The 19,358-nt window shown below is 37.1% G+C and overlaps 1 protein-coding gene across 2 annotated transcripts in view; it reads left to right on the top strand.

The window, feature by feature from the left end:
* Window positions 1-19,358, top strand: part of LARGE1 (LARGE xylosyl- and glucuronyltransferase 1) — a 265,931-nt gene that overhangs the window by 75,844 nt on the left and 170,729 nt on the right. For both annotated transcript variants that reach the window (XM_042051231.1, XM_042051230.1), the window contains one exon: window positions 4,130-4,316. In XM_042051231.1, the coding sequence (XP_041907165.1) occupies window positions 4,211-4,316 (106 nt within the window). In that variant the 5' untranslated portion in view covers window positions 4,130-4,210. The remainder of the gene's footprint in view (window positions 1-4,129; window positions 4,317-19,358) is intronic.

Raw genomic sequence — 19,358 nt, 5'->3', positions numbered from 1 at the left:
ACAAATGCTAGCAAATGTTTGAAGCAGTTAGAAAAGCTTTTTATGTTAGAGCAGTTAAATCTAGTTAATTGTATTTGATTTTTGTTTTCATAATTACTTCCATTGTTTCACTGAACTCCCGCTGAATGTCTGACATAGTCGAGTTCTCGTGCCATAATTAAAAAAAAAAAAATATATATATAGAAACTGAATACAAATGTGATTAGTGTTGTGTTACATACTTTAATATATATGCTGCTCATACAGGTTGAGAGCTGCTTCACACTTAGCTGAGGAGATAATCCACAATTTAAAACTAAGAAAGTACTCTGGTAAGTTAGTGTAGCTAGTGGAAGTATTTGACTATATGTGAAGGTAAGAAAGGTCATTCTGGTCAGGTAAGAAGGTCACGAGTAAGTCTTTGTAATGAGAAACCCAAATTGTTTTAATTCCTGCTGTGACCCCGCACACTGGCATTGTCTAAGCTGGTAGCCTTTTGGAGCACTGTTAGCAGCAGTCAGGGGTGAGCTGCCGGAGGTCGCAGCACAGTCTGTGGAGCTGTTCCTGTGCAGCAGGTTTTATAAATCCTGAACTGGTGTGTTGTAGAAGTGTAGAGCATCTGACATACTTACAGCAGAACATCACATACATGATATACATACAACTGGCTTTTGTGGGTATTACTTACTGAATCAGATCTCTAAAACACAATTATATGTGATGCTTTTAGAGCACAGTTGAAGAGCACGGTAGAACAATATCCTGCAATGCATGCACTCTTGCGTATCTGTGGCACAGGCAGAATATCTGATTGTGTCTGGAGGGGTGAAGCTGAGACCATGTTTGAAACTGTAAACACAAATGTTCCCTTTCACTCTGGGTCTAACCTTGGTCTCCCTTGCTTTGAGGTAAACCCAGTAAAGATGGATAAAGTTGCGGGTGCTTTTTGTGGCTCAGTTAGATGTATCTGAAAATACTAACATTGGGCAACAGGTAAGGAGGAGCCACTGGCTATTTTTTGATTGGAGTATCACACCTGGATGCTGTGGTTAAAATGGCCGGTTACTCTTTCATCCTTTTTGTTTCTGATATATTTCATGCTGTGTATTTCTGAGTACAGGTGTTTAGTTTTCAGTCTCAACAGCCGTGCTAACTGTCAGGAGGAGCACTGCATGGCTTTGTGGAAATGAAGTGAACCATTTTACTGAAGAGATAAATGTACCTAGCAGTGTCACATCTGAAGTAGCTTCACTTCTAGCTTGTACCATGAAACGGAACGGTGGGAGAATTCTGAAAGGCGATTGCAAGCTCATACGGCAGAAACGTGCTGCTGTGTTTTGTGCTCAGTCCTTGGTCCAGCCAGCGTTATCACTTCCCTTCATGGTGGATGTCAGTCTGGCACCTGTTGAAAGGAAAACCAAGTCAAAAGAACTACAATGTCTTCTTTCAATTTATTTGACAGTGGTATATTAGGTAACATTGTTTCTGAGTAAAGCCAATAGTGAATACATGATTGAGTCCAAAGCTCTTCCTGTAAGCCAAGGATCTTCATTACCATTCATGGACATTTTATATAATTGCTTGTGTAAGGATTGCACATGATGCATCGTCTACTTTGGATAAAAGTACTCAGCAGGTGCTGTGATTTTATACACTAAAAATGAATATTTAAGACCCAAGGGAAGCTATTCACAACTTTGGGGGAGGTGGAGAGATAGTAGAAGCATAATTTAAAGTAGTTTATGGTTCTTTTAAAGCACTATTAAAAGAAATACCTCAACATTTCCTAGGGTGATTCATTGCAAGCTGACTTGTCTGTTTAGGATTTTCCCAAATGTTTTTCTAGTTAGATAAAGGATACACATGAATGCGCAAAATGATTTGGCTGTTTTGTCTGAATGATGACAATTTGTAGAAAACTGAATTTGCCACATTCCTATCTTTCCTTCACAGCTGAACTGGGAGTTCAGTGTTGTTCCTTTTACCTTTTTGATTTGTTAGAGTACTTTACATTCGTAGGGCAGAAAAGCTGGATTCCATCCTCCATATCAGCTTGTTCAGAAACTTAACTTGCATGGATATTTAAAAGAATATATACGAAAAATCGAATTATTTCTTAAATATGCCGCCCCAGGATGAATTAGTCCACTACCAGCACTTTAACTCTGGGCTTCAGAGTGTGTATGTCATTGCCCTGGCAATTTGTAACAGCATGATTTCAGAAACATGGTGTTAAATCTTACTTTGTTACCTGTAATTTTTACAGGTGTCATTGATAGGAGCAGTTTCCAGGCACTGCATGTTGCAGTGCAAGATGTGGCTGCCAGTGACTGTGCTTGGGAGTTTGTATTTTCAGAGGTTTATTTTTCTGGGCACAGACTGATGTCAGTGGTGCATGGCTGTACATTTCAGGAAAAAAAAATAATTCCTACTTAAAATAAGTGTTTCTGTGCACTTTATAATATGCATGCTTATAAACACAGAAGCCAGGGAAATTATCAGTGTTTTTCAAGTAGGCACGTAAAGGACTCTCTTCAGAGAAGTTGTACAAGCTATGTGCTATAAGGAAAAGAAATGAAATGTAATCATTATCCAAATACAGTGAATAAAGATAAGAGTTCTCCACAATTTATCTACCAAATGTGTGTCTCTGTCTAACACAGAGTGACTCTAATACCACAGTTGATAATATTAAGTCTGCCCACATATTTTGTGCAAAATCTCTGTGGTGAGGCATTCATTGCCTTGAAAAGCTGACACAATGGAATGCTTTTTGTGCTGGCTCTGGACAAATTATAGTCCATTTTATCAGTTCCAAGGTCACAGTACTATCATGGCTCTTAAACTGTAGTGTAGTAAAGTGGGCTCTATTGAATGCTCAGGGAACAGCTGTAAGTTTGCCTGATTACTGCAGCCAGGTACCTCTAGCACCAGAGATTTTTGTCTGAACCTATTTCTTTTGTCTACATTCTCATTTTTGCTGTAATTTAATTTCAGAATTGATTTTTACTGCAATATATGTGGAGTTGTAGAGCTAAGACACTTTCAGGACACACAGCACCCATTGTTAACATGTCACTGTAGAAATGCTTTCATTGCTTATCTCAGCTCTAGTGCTAGTTTAAGCATAAGTCAAAGGGCACTGTTATTAAACACCTTGTACTGCTAGAGTCTGTGTTTTTTTCCCTATCATTCTTGTAGACTACTTCTATTCTTAGAATTGAAAAACTTAAGCCCTTTCACACAAGACCTGAACTAGATTTGCATGGACTTAATACTTCTCTTTCCTTTTTGAACTTGTCTACTACTAGCCTTTCCTTCCCTTTCAAAAAAACCTGCTACCAATATGAAACGTTATTTTTATGCCCTGTATGCCTGCACTGGTGTGGGAATATTCATTTTCCTGTGAATAAAAATCCTCATATATTTTTTTCTCAGCCCCTCTGAAATGCAGAACGATTATTTCAAATTAAGATCAGAATTATTTTTTTCCTAATAGAAACTGTTATTCAGCAGAATCCACTTCTCTCATGGCATACATCCTAAAGCTCCTGATAGCCCCTGTGTGAATAAGGATGTTTCCTTGCCCATTTTGAACTTTCTCTTCTCCCCTTTTACATAGCAGTTCATCAGCATTGCTTTTTGCTGTGCAAAGTGGGTAATTTCAGTGACATCCCTCTACTCCCAAACTTTACCTTTCCTTTTTTGGTTCACTCTTTTGAGTTCATGACAGATCACTGATTTAATGGGGTGACTTCTGCTCTTTGGGAGCAGGTGAAGGAATGTGGGTGGCTTTCTCTTATCTGCCATGGGACCCCAGCACACATGGGCATCAAAGATCCCAGAGTTCTTGTAGAGTAAAATGAGGGCAAAACCACAAATAAAGCTGACATCTCTTGGTGAGATGGAGCTTAGTGTGTATTTAGGTGATATGATGTGGTTTATTGACTTACTGTCTTAACCTGACTTCTAAAACTTGTTTTATTATTAAGTGGTCGGGGATAATTTTGAAATGGGTACTGCCTTAAAATTGCAGGAGCCTTTTTTTTCGCCCTGTTCTTTTAACTCTTTAGGAACACTGGCATAGTGTATGTGTATAACTTGCTGTAGAGAGATAAGCTGCTGAAATGTTTTTTCCTTTCCTTTTCAGGGAGTAATATGTGGGAGGCTGTGGACTATTTGCTTCCAACATAGGAACAACATTGGGTTGGGAATCTGCACTCCTGAGAGAATGCTGGGAATCTGCAGAGGGCGACGGAAATTCCTGGCTGCCTCTCTGACCGTCCTCTTTGTCCCAGCCATTACGTGGATTTATCTGTTTGCTGGGAGTTTTGAAGGTAGGAGAGGAATAGTGGCTGGGGGGGGTGGTGGGGTGTTGAATGAATTGCAGCTGGGCAGACAAATGCAGATCAGTGATCATTGATTTTATTTGAATAAATCTCATTTGGCTTGCATACGAAATAGTTCCCAAGGTGAAGATTTCAACAAAGGGCCTTCCTTACCACGTTCTCACTGCTGAGGATGCTGAGTTAATTACTGGCCACAGTTACTTGGTTTTCCACTAATCTTTGAACTTTGAAAAAGTGCAACAACTCCCCGCCTGCCCAGTTTACTAATTTCTTCTCTGTGTTTTCTAATTTTTAAAAGTTGATCTATCCTCTGCCCGGTAAGATTTTTAACATCTCATTTAAGATATGCTGAACACAGAAAAACAATAAATTTAAAGTTTCTTTGCATAAAACTAGTTTGTATCCACATCCATCTGACTGCCAGTGAATTCTTTTAGTTGGAATATCTTTCTGTCTCCTTCTTTCTTTAGGTGGAAATCCTCCAGTTTATAGGTACATTGACTTGCAGCTATGTAATGAGCACTTTTTATAACAAGACATGGAATAATCACTACCTTGTCTTTTAAATTGCTTCTCTGATGAAGTTTTTTTTCTGGCCTTACAGAAGTTCAGCAGTAATGCTTCAGTTAGGGGAGGTTCATAGATTCTGGCTCTCCTGTTTTTTGCTACTCTGTAGCTTTTTTTTGTTTCTTTGTTTTGTTTATTGTGGAGGTGAAGCATTTTATGTTGGCCAATAGGTGTAATTTTGGCAGGAGTAAAAAAAAGCTATTCAGCCTTTGTAATTTCCTTAGCATGAGGAAAGGTGTTCCAGCCTCGTAAAAACTGTTCAGTCACTAGTTTACAGTCTGATAATTTTAAAAAGGCATTGTTGAAAATGTCAAGCTTCTTTCATGTCTCTTTGGCTGACAAATCTGTGCTTTGTTTCGAAACAAAATGGGTTTCCACGTTAAATTAGAAGTAAGAACATGTAAAGATTTTCAGTATGTGTTACATACAATTCTGAATTAGTTATATGCCATGTACAAATATTTGTTTATGTAAATTGATTTGAGTACTTAAAATTCTGCGTTAATGTGCAGTAACTCCATGAGCTCATTCTAGAACGAAACACTTGCAGGATTCATGTTAAATTGAAAATATGAGGGGTGCTAGCTGCATACTTAAAAATAATGATCTGGCAGGCAGAACAGTACTGATTTTGTTTGATTTTTAAAAGCTGTGCAAATGCAGGCCTCACCTTTTTGCTTCTAGAAGAATATTATGCCGCTTTGTTGTAATGACTATTTTAATTGTGTCCACAATTGATAATGCCATGGTGTTTTAAATCCCTCTGTGGATAGAATCCTTTGTTTTTACAGAGAACTCAATACAAATCTTGAAATTTGCTGCTACATGGTATTTGAAGTGACTTAAAGCTCTCAGTGTGAATTAATCTTAAATGCAAACCAGGGAACAAAGCCCATTGCCTATTACAAAGCCTGGCACTGGAAAAGGACTGGAAATTCTATAAAGTTAGTAATTCTTTCAGTTATTTTTCTATATCCATTTTCCTTTTTTCTTAATTTTGGGTGGGACATTATTTAATCTTTGTTGGTTAAAAACTAAGGTCAGTTAGATATTTATTTAACTGAATAATAGCTAGCATTTTCCTTAACTTGTAGGTATTATGGGCAAAAAGTTAATGCCATTTTGTTATTTTACATGATTTCTTGGTTTTTTTCTCCACATTGGTTCCCAAAATTTACTCATGTTTGAGCTCACTGTGGAGGTTGTAGTGAGGTGGAGGTGGCTTTCTTCTCCCAAGTAACAAGCAATAGAAAAAGAGGAAATGGCCTCAAGTTGCAGCACAGGAAGTTTGGATTGGATATTAGGAAAAATTTCTTCATGGAAAGGGTTGACAAGCATTGGAGCAGGCCGCCCAGGAAAGTGGTTGGGTCACCATCCCCGGAGATGTTTAAAAGAGGTGAAGGTGTGGAACTTAGGGATGTGGTTTAGTGGTGGATGTGGCAGTGCTGGGCTAATGGATGGACTCAACGATCTTAAAGGCCTTTTCCAACGTAAACCATTGTATCATCCTATGATTCTATAATTGAGTAAAAATTGCCTCACAATGGCATTGTGCCTTGATTTGAAACCATCAGCAATGTAGAGTCCTCTCTGCCTTCTGGCATTAGTTTCTTTCGTTAATCACAGGGCTAGAAATTTTCTTTTCAGTACATCTGGTTTTAGATTTGAGTAAATGGTTCTTTTTAGACTTTCCTCCACCAAATTAAAGAAACCATCAATACCTGGTATCTTCATAGACTCAATTATTCAGTGTGGAAGGGAGCTCAGGAGTTCTCTCATTAAACTCCTGCTCAAATCAGTGTGGGTTTTGGAATCAGGCAAGATTTCTTAGGCATTTATTCAACAGCGTCTTGAAAATCTCCAAGGATAGAGAATACATGGACTTTCAGAAACACCATGAATGAGTAACGATCACCCTTTGAGCCCAACAATCTGGATAGTTTTTCACCTATTTAGCCCACCCATATATACTGTAAAATCCCAGCTTGGATACAGGGAGACTGTGCTTCAGTTCAAGGGAGATCACATCAACTGGTCATGTATTCATAGTTATTTCATCACAGAAAGCAGTCAGGCTGGTCAAGCATGATTTACCTTTGGTGAATCCATGATAATTATTGCCTGCCAGGCTTGGGAATGTTTCTGTTTGAAGATACCTACATACAGTAGTAACATCACCTTGGTCTTTTATTCACTTAGTTAAAAGGTTGACCCAGCTGACTTGTCATAGCAAAAAATTTTGTAAGGATTTCTTTATTCTTTTGCAGGCTTTTTGTTTGTATGTTTCAGAGTTCTAAACTCAAATGTCTCTGGTATGACATCTGCAGTGCAGTGTCTGCCTTATATATATATTCTTGATGTAATTAGGAATTACATTCTTAGATTACTCATCCATGTGTTTATATCTAAGCACTTAAGTTACTCATTTTGCCTAGCAGGGGAGTGGGATCACATTAGAATCCCCTTAAAAGCTTTGTTAGTGAATCCGTAATATAAAATATGCCTTACTGCATATTTTATATTCTGTTCCCATGTTCCATGTTTTATAGTCTGTTCCCATGTTCTGCTTTTTAAATAGTTTCAAGTTCCTTAAGACAGAATTTTGTTTTATTTTGGATTTTGTTCTCTTGTCAGAAAGTACACAGCAGCCTGCTGCTTCACGGTTGTCACTCAGACACTTCCAGTAAGACCCTTCCCTTAGAATATTCATTGGAGGTGGTGTGACCCAAGCTATGACAGCAATAGCTACTAAAAGCCTCATTAATCATGTATATATGTCTATTAAGGTTATGAAGCAGAATATTAAAGATGATATTGAATATTGTATAGGCTTTGAACATACCTGGTTACTGTTGGTTTTAATAATGGACAAGGACAGCATAATTTCAGTTATCAGTGACTTTGAATGAAGAAGCTAATTGTTCCAACATTCTGAGACTATATTCAAAAGACAAAGTAATAGAGTAGGAAAGGTGGAGTGCATTTAAAACAGGGAAGAGGAAATAATCAAATAATACATGATAAATTTTCATTAGAAAAAAAATAGCAATTTGACTAACTAGCGGTAGCTCCATAAATAGCTTAATTTTCCAAGCTATATGCAGCAGTTTTCTATCCCCCTTACCATGAAGGTCATGTAAAATGGAGATTTGGAACTGTAATTTGACCATGCTTTCTAGATTACTGATTCCTCCAAAAAAAAAAAAAAAAGAAAGAAAGAAAGAAAAAGTGTCTGTGTGTCCTCAGCAGATTTACGGTCACCTCTCTTTTGACAGGATGAAAATACACTCGAGTTACCAGTCCCTGTGTGGTGGATCCACTTGAGGTTGAAAGCCTAAAGTATGTGTGTAGGGCTCCCGTGTAGAACATATTTCCCAGGAAAAAAAGAGTCAATAATGTAACCTTAAGATGAAAAATTGAAAAGTTCTGTGAGATCCTGTAGGGAATCTGTGAGAGAGCAGTTGACTCTGGTTTCTTTTAACTGCTTGGGTAGCATTTTAAAAAACAGAGCCTGCCTTCTTTCTTGGGACTTGCTTTCCTTGATTGTCCTCTTTTCACTCCAGTGTTGGGCAACTATCATTCCCAGACAATTCATTTCAGTCAAAGTCATCTGTAGAGACATGATTGAAGCCAGAGTTGGGCAAACACCTCATAAAATACAATAAAATAAATTGAAGGAAGGCTGCAAATATTCATCTTAGTATTTAAATGGATTCACTTTGATGCTGTTCACACTCTTTTTGTGTATGTTTCCATAAATATTCTAGTGAATATGTTAATTGGGAAGACTGTCTATGGAAACAATGAATATCCAGTTTTAATATTCATGGAAAGTAGATTCTGAAATCATATTTGTGAATACTTGAATCAAAAAACTGATTCTGGGGTTTCTTGGTCTTAAGTGCCAAAAGTTTATCACATGGTCTATGTGCTTGATGAAAACTGCCTGAATTTTTAATGCTTGCAGTAAGTTGCGCATAGGAAGAGGCAAACAAATAATTAATTACTAAAATGTCTATCAGACACTTGCAACTGATGAACAAACATCAGAAAATAATTCCTTCACAGACAATGTAATCAAAAAGACACAAAAACTAGAATTGCTTTTTAAAATTCAGTTACTTCAGTTGGCCTGAATTTTATCTCATATGTGTCTCAGCAGGATTAAACAAGGAAACTTAATCCAGTGTCCATTTAAAATAGAAGCTTCAACCTTTGTATTGATCCTGTCTTTTTAATAAAGTTCTGAGAAGAGAAATCCTTAAAGGGTGCCTCTGCATATAGTGAGGGTGCTACTGTGATGGGTGCCTGAACAGGTTTATAGGAGGTGTGTTTAGTGGATATTAGCTATCTTTAGTTAAAAAGCCACCCCTTCATTTCCATTCTGGAGTAAATGATGGTGGCTAACTCCTCTCATTACATTTATTTCAGGTGATGAGCATTGTCTCTTAAGCACCTCTATCTCTACTTCAATCACTATACCTTCTTAAATATGTTTGGGAGTAAAATGAATTATGATAGCAAAGACCTTAGGCTTATGTGAAGTTTTGTTGCATTATCCCGGAAAACTTGTCCTTCTGTGAAACCCTGGTGATTTGGTAATACAGAACACTGATAAAGGACCAGAAGTTCCATGCTGTGAAAGCTGAATCTCGTTCTCTGCTCATCATCTTTAGCTTAGAAGCCAGCGATCCCATGTTTATTTTGTTTTACAGACTTGAGAAGTCTTACATATCCGTCATCTAAGAAAATAAAATTAATAGGTGGATATGGAAAAGTAAAGAGTTTTGTTCCCCATTTTATAAATAGTCTGCTTGTGAGCAGTGACAGGAAATTTGAAGTAGTTTCTGTACCAAAACAAGAACGGCCTTATGCCAAGAGTGTCAGCCAAAATCCACCATGGTCGTGAGAAGCTTTTGGAGGTCAAATTGTGGAGTTGGGGCAGCATGGATCTTTTTTATTCTCAACGACTTTTTCAATTAAACTTAAAATTCTGGAATACAATTTTGTCCCTAGCTAGTAAGATCCACTCCAGCTGAGCCCCTAAATGCTGAAGTCAGTGCTGTTTTTTCTTTAGCTTGCCAGGAGTTCACATCCTTAAACCAATACCCTGTTATCTCAGGAGAAGCCATGAATCTTGCAGTGGCCACTTCTTTTGCCAGTGTGCTGTGCCAAATGAAAGCAAGTCTGCATTGCTATTTGGAATTCCAGTACAGAGGGCACACGTTTGCTTTTGATGCTCATATTTTTAAGTACAAGCTTTCAGAAAAGTAAAGTAAGCTGTAGGCTTACCTTCTTTCTTCTCTGTACAACCTCTTGATTGGATGGAATAGTTCTTCACTTCTAAACACCAGTTTTCTCTTGGCTTTCTTTTTCTAGACAGCTCTTAATTTGTCATTTCTGGCAGAAACAAAGTTTAGAATGAAAAGGAATTCTTTGACGGGAGTGAGGGGCCAGCTTCTTTGGAACAGCAGCTAACTGAATATAATCGGTGGGATTTCTCAAGGGTTGTGTTTCATCTTTGTCTTCCTCCTTCTTTGAACAAACTTTTGGGAAGAATGCCATCTATAAAAGTTGCATTACACAAAAGTGAGCAAATTTCTTCCAAGAAGGGATATCTGGATGCCCAAATTCTGTTAAGGCTGCTTGGGAGACTTAACACTAGGACTGTTATTTCCTGGTTATTCCTCCTCTGTTTCAGAGATAGGTACTTACTAACTTCATAGTTAAAGCATGTTTTTTAATAGAAGAACAGAAAAACAAGGTGAGCTTAAATGTTTTGTTAAAAAAATCCTGAATAAACAAACCCCAAGAAGTAGTGCTTGGCTTTCTGAAACAAAATGTGCAGTTATAAGTACACCAAGAACTCCTTTGTGTGCTGGAACTAATGTAGCCTGACCTGCTGTGATTGATGTCATGCAGCTGATTGATGTTGAAGTTGCTTTTCCTACAATCAGGGCATTTGTAAAATCTAGCTCCCATATGGATCTCCTGGTATCTAAATAAATCTTGAGATCATGCTGCAGTGTATTTCTCAGTGGTAGTGTGTTTGGCATCTCTCATCTCTCTCTCTGTCCCTGGCAATAGTAGAAGCTTCATTACCTCTGACTTCTTTCCCTCTAACAAAGTAATTTGAAATTAATCAATGAGCTTTGGGGGCAAACAGGCAAGCCGGTCAACACATGTGTATGCATAAGATGAAGAAGTATCTGAAATAGAGATGCTTTAAAAGATTGAAATAAAATATTTAGTTTTTAATTCCCAGAACAATTAATTTGGGCTGCTTGATTTTTGTGAAGTTTTTATATTTAAGATTTGTGGAGTGTTTTTCAGATCAGGAAAAAGTTTGAAATCAAAATCTGTCTGGTTAGACAGCAAATTGCATCTTTAGTGCCTTCCAGTACTTTTGAAACTTACATTTTGAGTATTTATTTAAATGTGTAGAATACCAGAAGGAGGAGGAGTCAAGCTGAAAATAAAAAAAATTCAAATAATTATTTCACACATCATGTATGGTCATTCTTATGTTCTGCTGATTATGCTCTGGAATGGTTTAGGAAAAGCAATTGAGTGGGAAGCTGTTATTGGGTGGATGTGTTTTAGGTATGCTTAGCTTAACCATACCAGTATCTTCAACACATCTCTTTTATTCCCTCCATACAATTTTCAAACATTTTTCAGACTTGACAGCCATTGAATTGTTCCACTGAGTAATTATTTCCTTCCCTTGAAGTTTTACCTCTCTTGTGTTGCTTTGCAATTCTTGTTTCTAGACTTGAAAGAGATTTTTTTTTTTAATGTATCTAGATATCCTTGGACTATTGAGTGAAATGCACAACTAACTTCAAAAACATAGTCTGACAGCAGTCATCCTGGTTCACTCAGCTTTGTAGATACCAACAAAAAGAGGGAAAGCTGATGACCTGGAGACTGATATGTTTTTAGCCTGAGATTCTCTTCCAGTTTAGCCCTGTTCCAGCTATTTGAGCTATCCTGCAACATTAATTTTTTCTAACCTGTGGTATGACTGCCCTTCTCTATAATGCTGCAAAATGGTCAAAGTCCAGGATATAAACATCAAGGTTTTAAACCTCTTTTTTCTTTTTTTTAAATTTTGTAACTCTGTTTACCTTTGAAATTGCTAAATGTCAGAGTTTGCAGAGATGAGGAATTAGGGGGGGAGAGCTCAAAGTAGTGAAGTCAAAATTACCAAAAAAAATCATAAAGTCGTCACACTTCCCTAAATTAAATTCACAATCCAAAGGAGACTGTGCTTCTGTTTGGTATGTTTACTTCTAAAAAATAATTATAGGCCTACTTAAAATATTTTACTGTATAAATAAAGTGTTTCACAATGAGATACTCTTCCCAGTGAACTTGTAATAATGTCTATACCTATTCTAAAGAAGAGGTGTGTGGTGTGCTCTCTGCATACTGCTTCCTGAACTTTTGTAAACACCCAGTGAAATCACCATCACAAATGTAAGCTTTTAGAGACCTGGAGTAGCTTACAAGCTTGGAGTTAGTAACACACTAAGGTCCTGAATTAAAAACCAAAGATGTGTCTCTACAAATTAAGCTGACAATGTGACTGTAGCACAGTCAGCCCTGCTTGTGTTGGCTGTTGTTGAGCAAGCACAGGTACTGTCAGGGGTAGAGATGCACCAAAGCAGAGGAAGCCAGGGCAGCTTATGCACCCTTTTACAGTCACTGAAGCCTGGGCCCCTACATCTTCAAAGTGATTATTGTTCCTCCTAAGCAGATTAAGCCCAGTGCAGTTATGGCTGTTGGTGCTACAATAGGATCTTAATTTGGCTCTCTAGACACAGGATTGGGGTTGTCATGGTGTAGTTTAATATCAAAGAATGTTGCATACCATTTGTGTAATATATAGAGGATTATTTCTGGAGCTGAAATAAAGCCATAGCTAATAAGATAGAATTATATGTTGGAAAGCACTTGAAGAAATTGCTGGAATAAAAACTGCGAAAGCTATCTGTTTCTTATGTGATTAAGTAGAGTGAAAAAACAATACCCCAAAGTAGTTGTGTTTCTCCCAACATCATCTTCCTTTCCAATTTTTCCTATTTTATCATTCAGCTTTCCTTGTTTACATGCCAGTACATCTTTCCTAGAGTTGTTGCAGCAGTCTTTGTTTAATTTGTGTTTCAAAATGGACCTGGCAGACAAATTTGTAGATTCTTCTCAAAAGTGCACAGAACAGTTACTGATGTTTTATGGGCTTGTGAAGATTTGTAGGCTTTTACCATCAGAGTGACTGCTAACAATCAATGCCTCTTACATTTTGCATAGCACAGGCTGAATTACACGGTAGAGTTGATAGAATAATGCTGGCTGGTAATTCCTGCATCTGACCCATGCGTTCTAGATACACCAAAGCTGTTCTAGCCAGATTTCTGAACTTGATTTTAAAGCTGGTAGAGGATTCTAGCACATCTCTGAATAAATTATTCCACCTTGATAAAAAATGCATGCTTTAATCTCTGTCCAAATATTTCTGGTTTCAAGGTAAGAAGTGAAAGACAAGAAGCAGATGATGGAAAAAGAAAAACGAAAAAGGATCATTTTAACAGTTTCAGTTTCATGTAAAATAGGCAATCGTGATTATGAGATATTGCTGTGTATAAAGTGTACTGTAAGGAACATCACCTTGAGAACTGTAGATGAGAGTGCTACAGTGCTACAGCTATCACAACTTACAGCTGTTTAAAAAAAGAGGTAAATTTGTAGGATAATTGCTAATCTTCCCATAGCTAGTAGAAGCTAGTTATCAGGATGATCGGTTGCCATCCCAGTCCAGAATATTTTTCCTAGCCAAATATTTGTTTTGGGCTACAGGTTACTGTACCTTTTCACTTGTGAAAAATAACCCTTCAGGAAAGATTAAAAAACAGTTTCAGTTGCAGGTTAAGAACAGTTATTAAATTTAAGAAAAAAATACGTATTTAAATACTAATTTGGCAGCCAATTATTCATGGGATCAAGGCTTATAAACTTAAATTTTATCAGTATGGTATTCTCAGTTCTCCAAATAAAACATAAAATCACTGTACAGTATTTACAAGTTACCTTTAGAACATTAAACATGGAAGATTTCTGATCCATTTCTTTCCCAATATGAAGGCATTCAGCATTCTAGAATCGTATTGAAATCGTACCACCACTTTAATGTTTCACAATCAGTGTATTTCCTACCTGTCATTGAATTTAATTTAACCTAACTCCATGATTTTGCTTGTTAACTTTAGCAGGAATAATGTTTTCGGATGAATAAATGCTGTAAAATCTGCTTTTCATTCTCTACTAATCAAACTGTTATAATGGGTGTCTCAAGGGATCTACACTGACTTTAACATAGTGTTCTTTTGGTCTGAAATGTAATACACACAGAATGTTTTCTAGCAGTGTTAATTATAATGGATTTAGCTATTTTACCTCTTGCTTCAGTGCATTACAAACCCAAGGGTTTAAGGTAAAAATCTCAACAGAGAGGTTACATTTTATAGAATATTCTTATAGGAACCAAGTTTAAAAATGCATCTGCACAGCTACACATAATTACTGGTTTCCACGGAACTCCAGCTAACTTTCTTCAAAGCTTTGCCAATATACACAGAGGTAAGTAAGTCTGAAAATAACAATTATCTAACTTATTTGAGTTGGGTGAAGGTATTAGTTGCTTGTTCATGTACACTTGAATGGAGATGTGATGAATTAAGTGGTCTTTCCTGTAGAATGCAAATGCAGTCGTTTAACCAAACGATTGAAACCTACTATTTATCTCCTTTAAATTGCATGACTTTGTTTGCCCACGAGCTTCCTCATAGTAACCTGACTTCAGAGTTGCTGATGGTGACTCTCAGCTTCATACTGAGTTTCTTGCTTTTAAGAGACTTAAGAGCAAAATGTACCTCTGTTGTTTGTGTCCTTCTATTCCTCTCCCCAATTTTAAATATTCGCATATGCCCCCTTTCTCTTCAGCTGCCAAACTTGTACCTCAGTGATGTGATATTAATAGCAAAGATTAAGCAGTTTCAGCTCATCAGAGAAGAGATATTAATCATCATTAGGCCCAGTGAGAAGTTTAATTTTCCGCTTCTCTTTTTTCATGAGCTCTGGTGGCTGTCACTCGCACCGATGTCTGCGGGACATTTAATAATCTGCTTCTGATAATGCATTTCAGTGGTTATTTTCCTTTTATTTCCTCTGTCAGTCTCAGTGAATTTCATCATTTTAGGCTTTAATTGAAGACCACTGTGAGGAGATGGAGGGAAGAAGGTTATTTCTTGAACAAAGCTACTTCAGGGACTCATGGTTTTTATTGTATTCAGAAGGAAGATGGGTTAAATCAAGATACTGAAAACTATGGGAATTGTTGTTTTGGTATGTGACTCACTACCTGTTCCCCTTGAAAAATTCCATATCCTCCCTGTCCTCAGCTCCTGTTTACACACATTTATTTATTTGTGCCTCAGAAGTGTGGTTAGATTTGCAGTGCAATATGGGTGATGTGGAGCACACTGAATCAGGGGATGACAAGAAAAAAGCCACATTGAAAACTTCATAAAACAGCTTCCAAAATGACATCTGTTCTAATAAAAGCACTCATGTGGGATATTAGACTAGTTGACATAGCAGTAACTGCTCCAAATGGCATGTCTCTTAGACTGGCACAAACTTAACTTACAGAGAAGCGCTAAACGTAATAAAATTCTTCTCTGAGATTATGCTACTACTGTCACCTGTTATCAGTACTTCACTGTCTGATTGTAGTTAGGTGTTAATGTGCAATCTACATATCCCCCCTGTTTCAGGGGTTTTATCAGCTTCTAAGTGGTTTTAAAAGCAGAAGGTCTCCATCAGGAGCAGTAGGAGGTTACAGTTTTCTTAGTCAGAGGACAGATCAGACTAAGACAAAGCAACACACAGAGGTCAAAAGAATACTGGTTAGTCTTCTAGTATGTGTCAGTGTGTTACTATGTGACAGATAAACCTCATGTATTAGTGGATTTGATGGTTGAACAGTGAGGTTGTTGATTAATTTGAACAGCACATGATGTGAAAGCACTCAAGTAACATTCTAAGTTCATAATTGTGGATGCTGCCATTCTTTGCATTGCTGGCTCCGGGTGCCTGGTTTTGAGTCAGTGTTTCTCCTGTTGGAAAAATAGGCCCCTTCAAACTTAAAGAGGCTCAGGTTGAGCACCTGAGAACTTTAGTCCTGAATCTCTCATTACCTTTTAAAATCTCTTAGAAAATGTGGCTCCCCAGCCTGGTGCTTCTCTCTACTGGGGGATTGATTTATTCTATCTTGCTAGGAAGACTCTTGTATAACTGCATTATTTTAGCTTCGTAAAAGGCCTCTATCTACATTGCTCACTTGGGATGAACTTTGGAACTTCAGCAGGCCCCTTAAGTTTTCAAGTCACAGAAACATCCTGAGCTGTATTAGAAATGGTCTTTTAAAAAGAAGTATTTTTGCTTTTAATAGCCACTTTTTCACCTTGGGGACTAAAGCCACAATAGGCCAGTAAGTCTAGATATTAGCTTAGAAAAAAATAGTATTACACATTGCAATTACTACTGCTAAAGAAAGGACAGAACCCTTTCCACCAACAAATCTACAACAAATAGTGCCAACCTGAGGTAAAACATAATGGTAATTTTGTGGAAAGAAATGTTCACACCATACTGCAGTCTATGATATACGGAGGAGGATGAGATAAGTTATTTCCTTTATTTTTTTAGTAAGGGCAAGGTTGCAAACAAATTGTTTGTAAAAATCCTTGCATATTTAAATAGACTTATATTTTTAATAGTTAAATAGTTGTTTACATATCCATGAGTACATTACAAAGAGTAGAAAGACCTTATATTATTTGAATCTTGTTCAGAAATAGTCCACTAAGGTCCTGGCACATCGGTTGACTGCACATAATCTGAGCCATTCCTGAACAGGGGATGTTTTTTCTGCTAATTCCTGTTTGATTGCACAAAAGGAAGATGCTTGATATGGGAGCTGTGGTGAAATAGACTCTGGTTAGAGGCAGACAAGTAATGGAAGACTTCTACTGGTGGAAAGATCATCTGTGGTAATTTTATGTGGTGCTTGTTGGAAGAATCAGATTTTCAGCGAGAGTGAGAATCACAAGCAGAATTGTTGAGAGCTGGAACCCGTTTTTAGTGGATCTCACAGAAAAGATGTTCTAATGGTGTGGTGAAAACAGAACCTGAGAGTTTAATTAGGAATGGAGGAGCTAATGAATGAGAGTGAGGAAAGAACAGTGCTCAGATGTTACTGTCACTTGTCATAAACAATTTCTTGATAGAAAGCTGAATGGAGTACTTGCAAGCTGGCTTTTTTATAATAATCCAGGCAGGAAGAGAAGACAAAGGAAAAGATAAGCATGCATTGCAAGTAGTGGGATGTAGTAAAAAAGTGGATTCGTATGGAAAAAAGAAGGTATTATCTTGAGGAGTCAGGAAGACACTGAGTTCTGTTATGAAAGCACCATTTGCAGTATCACTAAAAGCAGCCTTGCTGTGCTGCACACTAACCTTGTATTTGAGTATCATGTATGTGTGAAAAGATTCAGCACCATGAAAATGTGCACATTCCAAATTATTCATTAGGTTTGCATCTTTTGAAATTACAGGGAATTTTTCTGTGTGAAACCTATTCTGAACATAAAAGCTACCGGTCAAACTTGCAAATTGATGATTAATATTTGGTAGTTATCAAGTGTTTGTGGATTTAACTGAATCAGTGTTTTAAAGTTGTAGGAAATCATTAATAATTGTTAAGAGAGAATTTGCTGTTACAAGGAATATGGATAACCTGCTTATTAGGTATTCTCAAGAGCAAGTACAACATTAGATGAGCAATGTATTGAAGAGAAAGAGAAAAGCAATCCAGCAAGTGAGGCATTTTTGGTGATGGCTGATGGTGGAAGGACTATTTAAGGCTAATTTAAGTCTGTCTAGACCTCTTAGCACTTTCTATTATTAGTCTAACTCAAGAGTAGAAGCTATACATCATCAACCCTCCAGTAAGACTACTGATGGTTATGTGGTTAAAAATAATATGAAGACTAAAACAACGAAAATACAATGACTGCAACTTGATCAAGAGTTCGTATTCTGCCTGTGTACTCTAATGAACAGTTCCAGTGTATCACAAAAAACCTGAAGAACTACACTATATAACAGTTAAGATTTGGTTAATTATATTCTATTCATATAAAAGGAAGAGTACATTTCTGGATGCTGAAACAGAAGGAAAAGAAGAAAAGAGATGGAACTGAGAGAGTCAATACTGTTTCAGGATGGCTTTTTGAATGAAATAATGACTTTTGAGATTTCAGAATATGGGAAAAAACATGTTCCTATTTAATAGTATTGATGATTTTTCTCTAACAAAAACAGCAGAATGTTGTTACCAAATTGATGGCAATGGCAGCTATGGGTACAGGAGAAAAAAAGTAAGCAAGAAGGAGCAAAAATAGGGTAAAACAGATCAGAACTTCACATAAGCAGTAATGCAAGATATTTGAATTACTATTTCTGAGGATGTTTGTTGAGAAATAACTGTCTCTTAGTACTGTCCTAAAGCATATGGTAGAAGGTCAATGCTCTTCTCTAGCTGTTTAAATAGAGAAAGGTTGATAAATACTGGAATTCTCAGGAAGACAAGGACTGCACATTTGTATTCAATGCTGCAAGCTGACTAGACTTTGCATTGCATACAAAAGTGGATTTGATCAGAACATAACAAGTTACAGCCTGAAATTGTAGCAATGGGAGATTTAGGCAGAGTTTGACAAGAGGAAAAGTAGCTCTAAACAGAAGAGAGTTTGAAGTGTCCTGATAGATTGTGAACAGGAGTTGTGGAATCTCCACCATAGATTTTTTTTTAAAACAGGGCAATACAGTGGTAAATTAAAATCAGTTTTGGTAAGTGTCATGTAAGGCACCTTGGAAAAGAATAATCTTAATACATTATAATGGACTCTTAGGTGATTGTCACTGCACTGGAACTGAATCTTGGACATTGAATAAATATTTCTAGCAAAGTTGAATTTGATACGGGGGGATAGTGGGTGGCACATATGTGTCAGTAGCCACAGGCAAAACTTGTTAAACCTTGCTAGTTATTAGAATGGGAGGCTTAATTGTTTCTTTCCTTTCCTTTATCAAATTCAGAGCTTTCTAAATACACAAGACGGGGAAGAGCTTTTCACATGAGCAGATATTGTTAATACCAAGACAAATGTGTTTTATCAGATCAACAACGCATGTAGGAATGCAAATGGGAAGCAAATATCTGTTCATCAGATCAGTGTACTTCTGACACAGTCTGTGGTATTAATGAGAGCAAAAAGCTCTCACTAGTTTTAATGCAAAACTCAAGCTGTTTAAGAAAGGGCTTATATGATATTTCAG

This window comes from Corvus kubaryi, unplaced genomic scaffold (assembly GCF_017639235.1).
Source record: "Corvus kubaryi isolate FWS band 111438036 unplaced genomic scaffold, C.kubaryi_AGA036_p1.0 74, whole genome shotgun sequence".
Taxonomy (NCBI): domain Eukaryota; kingdom Metazoa; phylum Chordata; class Aves; order Passeriformes; family Corvidae; genus Corvus; species Corvus kubaryi.
Note: the sequence above shows the minus strand (reverse complement) of the source record. Positions and strands in the feature narration are given on the sequence as shown.